The 12,526-nt window shown below is 41.7% G+C and overlaps 1 protein-coding gene across 1 annotated transcript in view; it reads left to right on the forward strand.

Moving 5' to 3' along the window:
* The first annotated feature begins 687 nt into the window (after positions 1–687).
* Positions 688–12,526, forward strand: part of cryl1 (crystallin, lambda 1) — a 110,641-nt gene continuing 98,802 nt past the window's right edge. Inside the window, exons 1-2 of the mRNA XM_067986084.1 lie at positions 688–802; positions 946–1,053. Coding sequence (XP_067842185.1) covers positions 762–802; positions 946–1,053 — 149 coding nt within the window. The 5' untranslated portion in view covers positions 688–761. The remainder of the gene's footprint in view (positions 803–945; positions 1,054–12,526) is intronic.

Consider the following 12,526-nt stretch of genomic DNA (forward strand, 5'->3'; position numbering starts at 1 on the left):
GGCTCAGTGGTAGCACTTTTGCCTGAGCCACAAGGTCTTGGGTTCATGTCCCACTCCAGAGACTTGACCACAAAATCTCGGCTGACACTCCAGTGCAGTACTGAAGGAATGCTGCATTCTTAGAGGTGCCATCTTTCGGATGAGATGTTAAACCAAGACCCCATCTGCCCTCTCAGGTGGATGTAAAAGATCCCATGAGCAGGGGAGTTCTCCCCAGTGACCTGGCCAATATTTATCCCTCCACCAACATCACTAAAACATTGTCACAGGTCATTAAGACATTGCTGTTTGTGGGAGCTTGCTGTACCCCATTTCCCACATTACAACAGTGACTACACTTCAAAGGTACTTCATTGGCTGTAAAGCACTTTGGGACATCCTGAGGTCGTGAACGGGGCTATATAAACTCAAGTTCTTTCCTTTTTAGATGCCAGTATGTAAAGTCTGCACCTTCAGTACAGGAAAATGGGAAATTGAACGTTGCTTTTTGTGCTTTTGACAATGTAAACGTACAAAACCTAATAAACATCTTTGGACTCCAACTATCTTCACTTTCTACCCCGGAACTGTGACCCATGCTGCTCACTGCTGGTGGGCGCGCCCCGTGATTTTGCTCCATCAATCAGGAGCCTTTAGCCAATGGGTTTGCACGCTGGCACTGATGACTGCAAACACTTTGTGAGCATAGCCCCGCCCTCGGGTGAGCGCCAGAGGCCGCGCGAGCCTGGGTTGTAGAACGTCTTTTCCTCAAAAAAGTAAACATGAGCGACTGTAAAAAGGGCAGCATCTTAATCGTGGGAAGGTAATTGTTTTGTCTTAAGTTACAGTAGGCGGATATATCGTTCGTTAGAATAATATTCGATGGAAGGAACTATGTCGTTTCTATTTTGTAAAGTTGCAATTTGAGTGATACGATCTATCCAAACTTTTTATTTTAATTACTAGTGGAATCGTTGGACGGAGTTGGGCCATGGTGTTTGCAAGCGCAGGGTACAGAGTCAATCTTTATGATGTTGTTCAGCAACAGGTCACCTTCGCAATTGAAAATATAAGGTACAGTATGATGCAATGTACGGAATTCACAATAGTTGCCCTTGTATTTTCATACTATTACCTGTATTTTTAATAATATACAATAGCAGCCTTTCCAATTTACATTCATTTTCATACTATCACCTGTATTTTCAATATATACAATAGCAGCCTTTCCAATTTATATTCATTTTCATACTATCACCTGCATTTTTAATATAGACAATTAGTTACTTAGTTTGTCGATCTTTTAAAAAACATCAAATAGAATTCGTGGTTGTGCCTTCAGCCGCCGAGGCCCTATTCCCTCCCTAAACCTCTGCACCAACCACTCCTTTTAAGACCTTCCTTAAGAAGCAAGATGGGCGGAGGGGTCTGGTTGCAATGACAAGAGCCTAAAGATAAAAGAAACAGTAGGTGAGTGTAAAGGTCAGACCAGGGTAAGGAATAAAGATAACATAAATGGTCAAGCAACAAATACAGTTATAAAGTAGAAGTATAGGGGACTGTTAAAAATAAAGTAAAAGGAATAACTATTAAAGACGAATTAAACTGGATGTACAGCAATGTGCACAATGTCCAAAATAAAATGGGGGAACAGGAGGTAATAATCCGTAACGAGGAACTAGATGTAACAGGAATAACTGAAACATGGCTACATAAAGAACAGGACTGGCAACTAAATATTGCAGGCTATAACATAATCAGAAAGGATAGGGAAGGAAGAAGGGGAGGGTGGAGTAGTTGTACTAATTAGAGATAACATAAAGGCAGTAGAAAAAAGGAACATAACTAACAATAACTTGGGGGTATATATGCACAAATCTTTGAAGGTGGCAGGACAGGTTGAGAAGGCAGTTAAAAAAGCATACGCGATCCTGGGCTTTATAAATAGAGGCATAGAGTACAAAAGCAAGGAAGTTATGTTGAACCTTTATAAAACACTGTTTCAGTCACAACTGGAGTATTGTGTCCATTTTGGGCACTGCACTTTAGGAAGGATGTGAAGGCCTTAGAATGGGTGCAGAAAAGATTTACTAGAATGGTTCCAGGAATGATAGACTGGAGAAGCTGGGGTTGTTCTCCTTAAAGCAGAGAAGGTTAAGAGAAGATTTGTTAGAAGTGTTCAAAATCATGAAGGGTTTAGATAAAGTAAATAAAGAGAAACTATTCCCATTGGCGGAAGGGTGGAGAACCAGAGGACACAGATTTAAGATGATTGGGAAAAGAACCAAAGGCAACATGAGGAAAAAAGTTTTTACGCAGCGCGTAATTACGATCTGGAATGTGCTGCCTGAAAGAGTGATGGAAGCAGATTCAATCGTGGCTTTCAAAAAGGAATTGGATAAATACTTGAAGGGAAAAAAATTGCAGGGCTCTGGGGAAAGAGCGGGGGAATGGGACTGACTGGATTGCTCTGGCAAAGAGTTGGCCTGAGCTCGATGGGCGGAATGGCCTCCTATGCTGTAACCATTCTATGATTCTAACACAGAGGGACATAACATCGAGCACAGAGGTTGGCAAAGGGGGAAAAAAGGGACAAATCTTTGAGCATAGAGGTTGGTAAAGTGAACCTCTAACGGAGTTAAGTGCTAACAGAGTGAGGGCTTTCAACTGGGAATTTGACTAAAACTGAGTGGAGCATAAAGGGAGCCACGCAAGGAATCAAAAATCAAGAAAAAGTCAAAAAATGACGCCATAAGACAAGGAAGGGCACAGATGGTAAGTCAGTAAGTATTTAATTTATTGGTTGGTGTTTTTAGTGGTTATTGTTCTTGGTGGTTAGTGTCTTTAGTGGTTGGTTAATGTTTTTTAGTGTTAGATAAATGGTAAATTGCCTTAAAGCTAAATGAACAGTTTAAGTAACTAGCTAACATGGCAGGACAGCTGGGGCCCGTTGCATGCACATTCCCTGTCATGTGGGAACTCCAGAGCGCTTTGTGTATCCTGGAAAACCACGTGCAGGAAGTGCCGCCAACTGCTCGAGTTTAGAGTTTCTGAGCTTATGGGGCGACTGGTGTTACTACAGTGCATACGGGAAGCTGAGAGTTTCGTGGATAGCACATTTCAGGAGGTGGTCACCTCACAGCTACAGAGAGTTCAGGCGGAAAGGGATGACCCACCAGACAGACTAGGAGGAACAGGCAGGCTGTGCAGGAGTCCCCTGGGAGTGTGGCACTCACAAAGGTATTCAGTGTTGATTACCAGTGAGGATGTTGGCATCTCAGGGGAGTGCAGTCAGGAGCAAATCCACAGCACCGTGGGAAACTTGGCTGCACAGGGGAGCAAAAGAAATGCAGTTGTTATAAGGGATTCGATAGTCAGGGGGGGATGGACAGGCATTTCTGCAACCACCGACGTGAGTCCCGCATGGTGTGTTGCCTCCCTGGTGCCAGGGTAAAGGACATTACTGAGAGGGTGCAGAACATTTTGAGGGGGGAACAGCCAGAAGTTGTGGTCCTTGTGGGAACCAACGATGTAGAAAGAAAAAGGGTTGAAGTCATGTAGTCAGAGTTTCAGGAGCTAGGGATTACTCCCAGTGCCACGCGCTAGTGAGTATAGGAATAGTAGGATAAGACAGTTTAATGCGTGGCAGGAGCAATGGTGCAGGAAGGAGGGCTTCAGATTCTGGGACCAGTTCTAGGGCAGGAGGGATCTGTTCAAGATGGACAGGTTGCACCTCAACAGAGCTGGAACCAATGTCCTCAAGGGGAGGTTAACTAGTGCTATGGGGGAGGGTTTAAACTAATTTGGCAGGGGGGTGGGCACCAGGATGCAACATTAGAGAGCAGAAGAAGTTGCACGGAGGATTAGGAGGGTCAGTAGCACTAGAGTAAAGAATAGTTCAGAAATAGGAGGGATCAGATGGGGGGCAAAATCGAGGCAATCTAAAATGAGTCTAATATGCATGTGCGTAAACGCACATAGCGTGGTAAATAAGGTTGGTGAGCTGCAGGCTCAAGTCACCACATGGGATTATGATATAGTGGCAATAACAGAGACCTGGCTCAAAGTAGGGGAGAATTGGGTACTTAATATTCCTGGCTACAAGTTATTCAGGAAGGATAGGGAAGGAAAGAAAGGAGAGGGGTGGCAGTATTGATCAAAGAAACGATTATAGCACTGGAAAAGGATGATGTAGTTGAGGGGGTCAAAGACAGAATCTATTTGTTTAGAATTGAGGAACAATAGAGGAGCTATTATGTTACTGGGTGTAGACTATAGGCTACCAAGTAGTGGGAAGGAGATAGTGGAGAAAATGTTCAGGCAAATTACAGAAAGATGCATGAACTATAGAGTAGTGATAATGGTGGACTTCAATTATCCCATTGTAGACTGGGGCTGTAACAGTGTAAAGGGCAAAGAGGGGGAAGAATTCCTGAAATGTGTACAAGAGTACTTTCTTGAACGGTGTGTTTCCAGCCCAACCAGGCGGGATTCAGCTCTGGATCTATTTCTGGGGAATGAAGTGGGACAGGTGGAGCATGTTTCAGTGGTAACATTTGGTGAACATTGATTATAATATCATTCGGTTTAGAATAGTTATGGAATAATTAATTGAACAATCGGAGGCCTTTAAGGAGGAGTTGGTTTGGGTATAGAGTAGTCAAATTCCTACGAGGGGGAAAGGAAGGTATCCAAAGCTAGAGCTCCCTAGATGACTAAAGATATAGAGATTAAAATAAAACAGAAAAAGGAGGCTTATGACGAATGTAAGGTTCATAATACAGTAGAGAACCAGGCTGAATAAAGAAAGTACAGAAGAGATCTAAAAAAAGGGAATTCGAGAGGAAAAGAGAGAGTATGAGAATAGATTAGCAGCTAACATAAAAGGGAACCCATAAGTTTTTTATAAACATGTAAAGATTAAAATAGAGATTCAAAACAGAAATCGATGGATTTCTAGACGTTAAAGGCATCGGGATATGGGGATAGTGCAGGAAAATGGCATGAAGTAGAAGATCAGCCATGATCTTGTTGAATGGCAGAGCAGGCTTGATGGGCCAGATGGCCTACTCCTGCTCCTATTTCTTATGTTCTTAAAAGGGTAATCTAAGGAAGGGCGGGACCGATTAGGGACAAAAAAGATCATCTTGTAGAGGCAGAGGGCGTGGCTGAGATACTAAATAAATACTTTGCATCGGTCTTCGCTAGAGAAGAGGATGCTGCCATCGTAGTAGTAAAGGAGGTGGTGGTAGTGATATTGGCTAGGATAAAAATAGATAAAGAGGAGGTACTTAAAAGATTGGCAGTACTCAAAGTAGAAAAGTCACCTGTCCAGATGGGATGCATCCTAGGTTACTGAAGGTGAAAAGTAAGGGTGGAAATTGTAGAGGCTCTGTCCACAATCTTCCAATCCTTCTTGGATATGGGACGGTGCTAGAGGACTGGAGGATTGCAAATGTTATACCCCTATTAAAAAAAGGGGAGAAGGATAAACCCGGCAATTACAGGCCAGTCAGCCTAGAGACAATAATCCAGGACAAAATTAATTGGCACTTGGATAAGTATGGATTAATAATTGAAAGTCAGGCCAGATTTGTTAAAGGAAAATCATGTTTGATCATCTTGATTGAGTTCTTTGATGTAGTAACAGAGAGGGATGATGAGGGTAGTGCAGTTGATGTTGTGTATATGGACTTTCAAAAGGCATTTGAAAGTACCATATAATAGGCTTGTTAGCAAAATTAAAGCCCATGAGATTAAAAGGACAGTGGCAGTGTGGATACAAAATTGTCTGAGGGACAGAAAGCAGAGAGTTGTGGTGAATGGTTGGTTGTTTATCAGACTGGAGGGAAGTATACAGTGGTGTTCCCCAGGGGTCAGTATTAGGACCACTGCTCTTCTTGATATATATTAATGACCTGGACTTGGCTATAGAGGATATAATTTCAAAGTTTGCAGATGATCTGAAACTCGGAAATAGTAACAGACTTCAGGAGGACATAGACAAACTGGTGAAATGGGCAGACACATGGTTGATGAAATTTATTGCAGAGAAGTGTGAAGTGATGCATTTTGGTAGATAGAATGAGGAGAGGCAATGTAAACTAAATGGTACAATTTTAAAGAAAGTACAGGAACCGAGAGACCTGGGGGTGTAAGTACGCAAGTCTTTGAAGGCGGGAGGACAAGTTGAGAAGGCATTTAAAAAAGCAAATGCGATTCTGGGCAAGGCAGTTATGCTAAACCTTTATAAAACACTGGTTAGGCCACAGCTGGAGTATTGTGTTCAGTTCTGTGCACCACACTTTAGGAAGGATGTCAAGGCCTTTAGAGAGGGTGCAGAAGAGATTACTAGAATGGTACCAGGGATGAGGGACTTCATGTGGAGAGACTGGAGAAGTTGTAGATGTTCTCCTTGGAACAGAGAAGGTTAAGCGGAGATTTGATAGATGTGTTCAAAATCATGAATGGTTTTGATAGAGTAAATAAGGAGAAACTGTGTTGAGTGACAGAAGGGTCGGTAACCAGACGACACAGATTTACGTTGATTGGCAAAAGAGCCAGAGGCGACAATTGGAAACATTTTTTATGCAGCGAGTTTTATAATCTGGAATGCACTGCCTGAAAGGATGGTGGAAGCAGATTCAATAGTAACTTTCAAAAGGGAATAAAATGTACAGGGTTATGGGAAAAGAGCAGGGGAATGGGACTAATTGGATAGCTCTTTCAAAGAGCCCGTACAGGCGCGATGGGCCAAATGGCCTCCTCCTGTGTTGTACCTACTCTGATACTATGAACAGAAGGTTAGAAGCAGAATCTATATGGATTGAAATAAAAGTTAAGAGGGATTGATCACACTGATAGGGGTATACTACAGATCTCCTAATAGTGGAAAGGAGGTGGAGGAAGAAATATGTGATATGAGTTAAGGACATAGAATAATAAGCATGGGTGATTTTAACTACCACCAAATAAACTGGCAAGAGGAGGTAGATTAAGGGGTACAGGGAACAGAGTTTTAACAATGTGTGCAGGACTCCTTTCTTACCCAGTATATAAAAAGCCCAACAAGAGAGGAAGCACTGCTGGACCTAGTGATGGAAAATGAACCAGAACAGATAAGAGAAGTTAGTGTAGGGGAACACCCAGGCAATAGTGATCACAACATAATAAGGTTTAAGATAAAGATTGAGAAGGATATAAGTAAGACAAAGAACAACATAATAAATTGGAAAAAAACTGATTTTAAGGGGATGAGAAAAAACTAGGGAAAATAAACTGGAAAATTTACTGATACACAAAGAAACAGAACAGCAGTGGGAAATGTTTAAAATGGTGATCAATGGATTCCAGGAGAAATATATCCCACTAAAAATCAAGAACAAGCTAGTCAGTAACAAACACACTATGGATGAATGCAGAAATAAGGACAAGATTGAAACTAAAGTGAAAGGCTTACACTAAGTACGAGGATGACAAATGGGAATACGAAAAGGTTCGGAAAGAAGTCAAAAAAACAATAAGGAAGAGAAACTATGAAATTAGATTATCAAGGAATATAAAAAGAAGTAGTAAAGTATTCTACTGTCGCATAACGAGAAATCTGGATAGAGATAGGGCTGCTATGGGATACACATGATAAACTCACAGGTAATGACAGCGAAATGGCAGAAATACTTAATAATTAGTTTGCCTCTACTTACCAGGGAGATTAACATGGAGGGCATGACAATAGAAAAAGAGATTAAAAAAAATAAGGACATTTATGATAGAAAGGGGGAAGATAATTGATAAACTAATCAAACTTAGGCATCTAAGAACACTGGAATTAATACCTTGACAAGAATATTCATCAGGGACACCAGATGAATCCATAACCCTTCACCGTAACTCCTCCGTCAAGAAACTGTCTGGAGCTTATCACCTAGTTTATGCTTAGGAATTAATGATACCTAAATTTGGCTTGCGAAACTGTCATATATTGACCAGTTTGGATTATATTGGCATTTACACTATCAACTTCCCATCAGGATCTGCATAAGCTACTGAGTGAATGAATTAATCCTTTCTTGCCAGTCATCAAAGTCAGAAAACAAAGGCGTGAACTAACAATTGTTTATTAACCTCAGAAGCATAGTTAGCAGCACTTAAACTTTGAGTAGTAGAAAGATATAATTGACAAAATAAATAACAGGTTACAAAGGTAGTTCAATTATGTCACAGTAATTCAGTATGAACTGCTTGCTGATTTATAAATTTACAGTTGAGATCGTTGTCTCAGATTGATATAAATTGGTGAAATTAATTTTGGATTAGACTCCTTAGATAGCTGACAAATTAACAGCATTAGATAGCCAGTCTATTGAATAGATTAAAGTCTATGTGCTTGTAGTTAGCAATATTTCCAGAATTTATACAATTTCGTCCTTATAAGCTGGTGTGAATTAACATGTTCCCCCGCCTTTGGGAGGATGGTGTTAGCCTTCTGAGATGTCACAGTTGTGAACCACCATTTGTAGAGGTGCTATCTGTTCTTCCTGGATTCTCTGCTCCTGGGTAAATTAACCTTTCATCCTGGTAGCTGTATCTGGACGATGACGACGACAACAACAACTTGCATTTATATAGTGCCATTAACGTAGTAAAACGTCGCAAGGCGTTTGAGGAGCAATTGTCAAACAAAATTTGACACCGAGCCACATAAGGCGGTTAGGACAGGTGACCAAAAGCTTGGTCAGAGAGGTAGGTTTTAAGGAGCGTCTTAAAGGAGGAGAGTGAGGTAGTGAGGCGGAGAGGTTTGGGGGGGATTTCCAGAGGTTAGGGCCTAGGCAACTGAAGACTAACTGGCTATACCTGGCTGGTGTAGCTGTATAAGTTTAACTTCGATATCCTTTCTCTGTCTAGAATGGGTAACACATGCCCGCCTTGCCAGCGACGCCCACATCCCAAGAATAAAAAAAATCACATAGTAGGAACAAAGGTGAATCTAGCACCGACCCCTAGTATACACCACTTCCAACCATTCTCGAACCGAACAACACTCATTAATCCTAATTCTTTGTTTCCTGTCTGACAATCAACTTTCTATCCAAGCTGCTACATTTTCTCTATATCATGCACATTAAGTTATGTGTCTCAGGAAACTTTTTACCTCATCAAAAGCCTTCTGAAAATCCATCATAAATCCAACAAAAAGTCATCAGAAAGGTTAATGGAATGTTGGCCTTTATTTCAAGGGGGTGGGAATTCAAAAGTGAACAAATTATGTTACGGTTTTACAGAGCCTTTGTTAGACCCAATCTGTGTATTGCATTCAGTTTTGGGCACTGAACTTCAGGAAAGATATACTGGCCTTGGAGGGGGTACAGTGCAGATTCACCAGAATGATACCAAGTCTTAAAGGGTTAAATTAAGAGGATAGGTTGCATAAACTTGGCTTGTATTCCCTTGATAGAAGGTTGAGAAGTGATCTAAACAATGTGTTTACAATGATAAAGGGATTTGATAGGGGTAGATACAGAGAAACTATTTCCTCTGGTGCAGGAATCTAAAACAAAGGGACAGAATTTTAAAATTAAAGCTAGGCCATTTAGGAGTGAAATCAAAGCACACAAAGGGTAGTGGAAATCTGGAACTCACTCCTCAAAAGGCTGTGGATGCTGGGTCAATTGAAATTTTCAATACTGATATCAATAGATTTTTGTTAGGTAGGGGTATCAAGGGATGTGGAATAAATGCAACTAAATGGAGTTAAGGTACAGAGCAGCCATGATCTAATTAAATGTTAAAACAGGCTCAAGGGGCTGAATGACCTATTTCTCTGCCTATGTAGGCTCATGGAGTTAGAGGTCGTGAAGTTCTGGGATCACAGTGGGGTCAAGGGTTGGAGAGTCTGAGGTCATGGGTTGAGATGCAAGCAAGCACAAGAACTGAAGCAACTCTCATAAGCTGTACACTTTTAGCTATTAACTCCAGCACTACCCTCGCATACACTTGGGGGTCTCTAAGCCTTTGATCTACCACTGATGGGCAGGCAGTGTAATCTCCATGTTGGGCAAAGAAAAATCCTGTAGGTTGTAGATTTCTCTGTAGACACTCTTAAACATGGTGATGGGTTTCCGTGAATGTCAGATACCTGATTGAAAATTCACTATAACATTTCATTCAGCAACCTAGCTGTGTGCTGACTGAATACACTGAACCAGGGCTTCAGTGATCAGTAGCCATGCAACTCAAAATCACAAACATTAAATTCAAAATCCTTTCAATTGGACCACCCCCTGAACTGCTCAATTTGCAAACACACTTATTTTGTAAAATGTCCCATAAATAGTAACGTTTAATTGATTGTACTGGGAAAGAAGATAAAATAGGTCAAAACTGTCCAACAATAACTTGCAGTTTTGTAGCGCCTTTAACACAGAAAAAACATCTCCATTTGCTTCACAGGGGCGTGAGGGATAAATGAACGACGAGGCAAAGAAAGCGATATTAGGAGGGATGACCAAAAGCTTGGTTGAAGAGGCAGGTTTTCAGGAAATCTTAAAGGAGGAGCGGGAGGTGGAGAGGCAGCGAGGTTAGGGAGGGAATTAAAGAGCGAGGGCCTAGGTGGCTGAAAGCATGGCCGCCAATGATGGTGCAAAGGGAGGGAGGGATGCACTAAAGGCCAGAGTCTGAGGAATGAAGATTTGAGGGCGTAGGTGGGGGTTTCGAGGAGGTTCTAGAGATAGGAAGGGGCACGGCAATGAAGGGATTAAACAAGAGGATGAGAATTTTAAATTTGAGGCATCGGGGACCAGGAGAATAGAAGCAGGCAATATTGCGGAGGTGGAAGTAGACGGCATTTGTGATGGTAACGATATGAGGTTGGAAAATTAGCTTTGGGTCAAGATTGCAAACAGTCTGATTTAGCCTGAGACAATGGTCAGGGAGGAGGATGGAATCGGTGCCATGGTTATGGAGTTTGTGGTGGGAGCCTAAGATGATAGCTTTCCAATGATTAGCCAGAGGAAACTGTCAGAATGATTCGACTTGACTCCAATTGGATATAGTGATACTTTATTAACTTCACACAAAGATCAACACATGTAAGTGTCTAAGCAATAGTTAACAGTACAGAACAAGAATTATATTACTCGTTCCGTTCTGGGTAGAAGGTGTGTCCGCTTCTCGCTCCTCTCGCTTCTACTTTCTTTCTCCTCTACCCTGAGTCTGAGTACGGGCTGGCTACTTATACACTGAGTTAACCCCTGGCTCCCCTTTTTACTGCAGCAAATTTATGCCACTTGTAGATGCTTCTCTTATCAGCACTTTTAGGGGCCCATGAATCGTTCTTCCTTGATTCTGGAATATAGTTGTTTAGCGACATGTTTGGACATACAGGCCCATCCTTTGTTTCACTATTTTTGCCTCAGATAGCATAGCTGTGTGTGTTTTAACCATGAGTATTACAGCACTAAGGCTGGTTCCTGTTATTTCTCAACCATAACCCTGTTAAGTCTAACCCTTTGAATTCCTCCTACATATGTGTGAAAACTATATTCCTTTACAAAACTGCAGCTCATTGAGACTGGATTTTGGACAAGCGGTCTGACAACAGAGGCATTGAAGGGGGCGTGAGAGGTGGTGGAGATATAGAGCTGGTTTTGTCAGCATACATGTGGAATTTGACCCCATATCTGCGGATGATGTCACCAAGGGTTTTAGCATGTAGATGAGGAAGAGGAAGAGGAGAGGGCCAAGGCTAGATCCTTGGGGGACTCCAGAGGCGTTTGAAGAGAAGTCATTGCTGGAGATACTCTGGTTACAATAGGATAGGTGAAATTGGAACCAAGTGAGGCAGTCTCACTGAGCTGGAAAATGGAGGAGAGGCATTGGAGAGGATGGTGCAATCAATTGCGCCGAGAAGTCATATAGGATGAGGAGGGATAATGCACCATGGTCACAGTCACATAGGATGTCATTTGTGACTTTGGTTAGGGCTGTCTTGATGCTGTGGGAGGAGCGGAAACTTGATTGGAAAGATTCAGACAAGGAGTTGCGGGAAAGATGGGCAAGGATTTGGGAGGTGAGTACACGTTTAAGAACTTTGGAGAGGAAAGAGGTGATAATTTGCAAGGACAGAGGATCAAGGGTGTTTTATTGAGGAGGTGATGATGAAGGTGGCATTGAAAAAGATGGGGACAGTATCTGAGTTACATTCATACATAACAAGAGAATATATAAAAAAGGGAGAAAGTTTGAATTGTAATACTATGTGGATGAGTGAGTAGGCAAGAAGGAGTATAATATGGGGAAATGTGAGGTTATTCTCTTTGGTAGGAAGAATAGAAAAACAGAATATTTTTTTAAATGGAGAGAAACTATTAAATGTTGGTGTTCAGAGAGACTTTGGTGTCCTCGTATAAGAAACACAAAAAGTTAGCAAGCAATTAGGAAAGCAAATGGAACGTTGGCCTTTATTGCAAGGGGGTTTGAGTACAAAAGTAAGGAAGTCTTACTACAATCGTACACTGCTTTGGTGAAACCTCACCTGGCGTACTGGAGT

Source organism: Heptranchias perlo, chromosome 6, assembly GCF_035084215.1.
Source record: "Heptranchias perlo isolate sHepPer1 chromosome 6, sHepPer1.hap1, whole genome shotgun sequence".
Lineage (NCBI taxonomy): Eukaryota > Metazoa > Chordata > Chondrichthyes > Hexanchiformes > Hexanchidae > Heptranchias > Heptranchias perlo.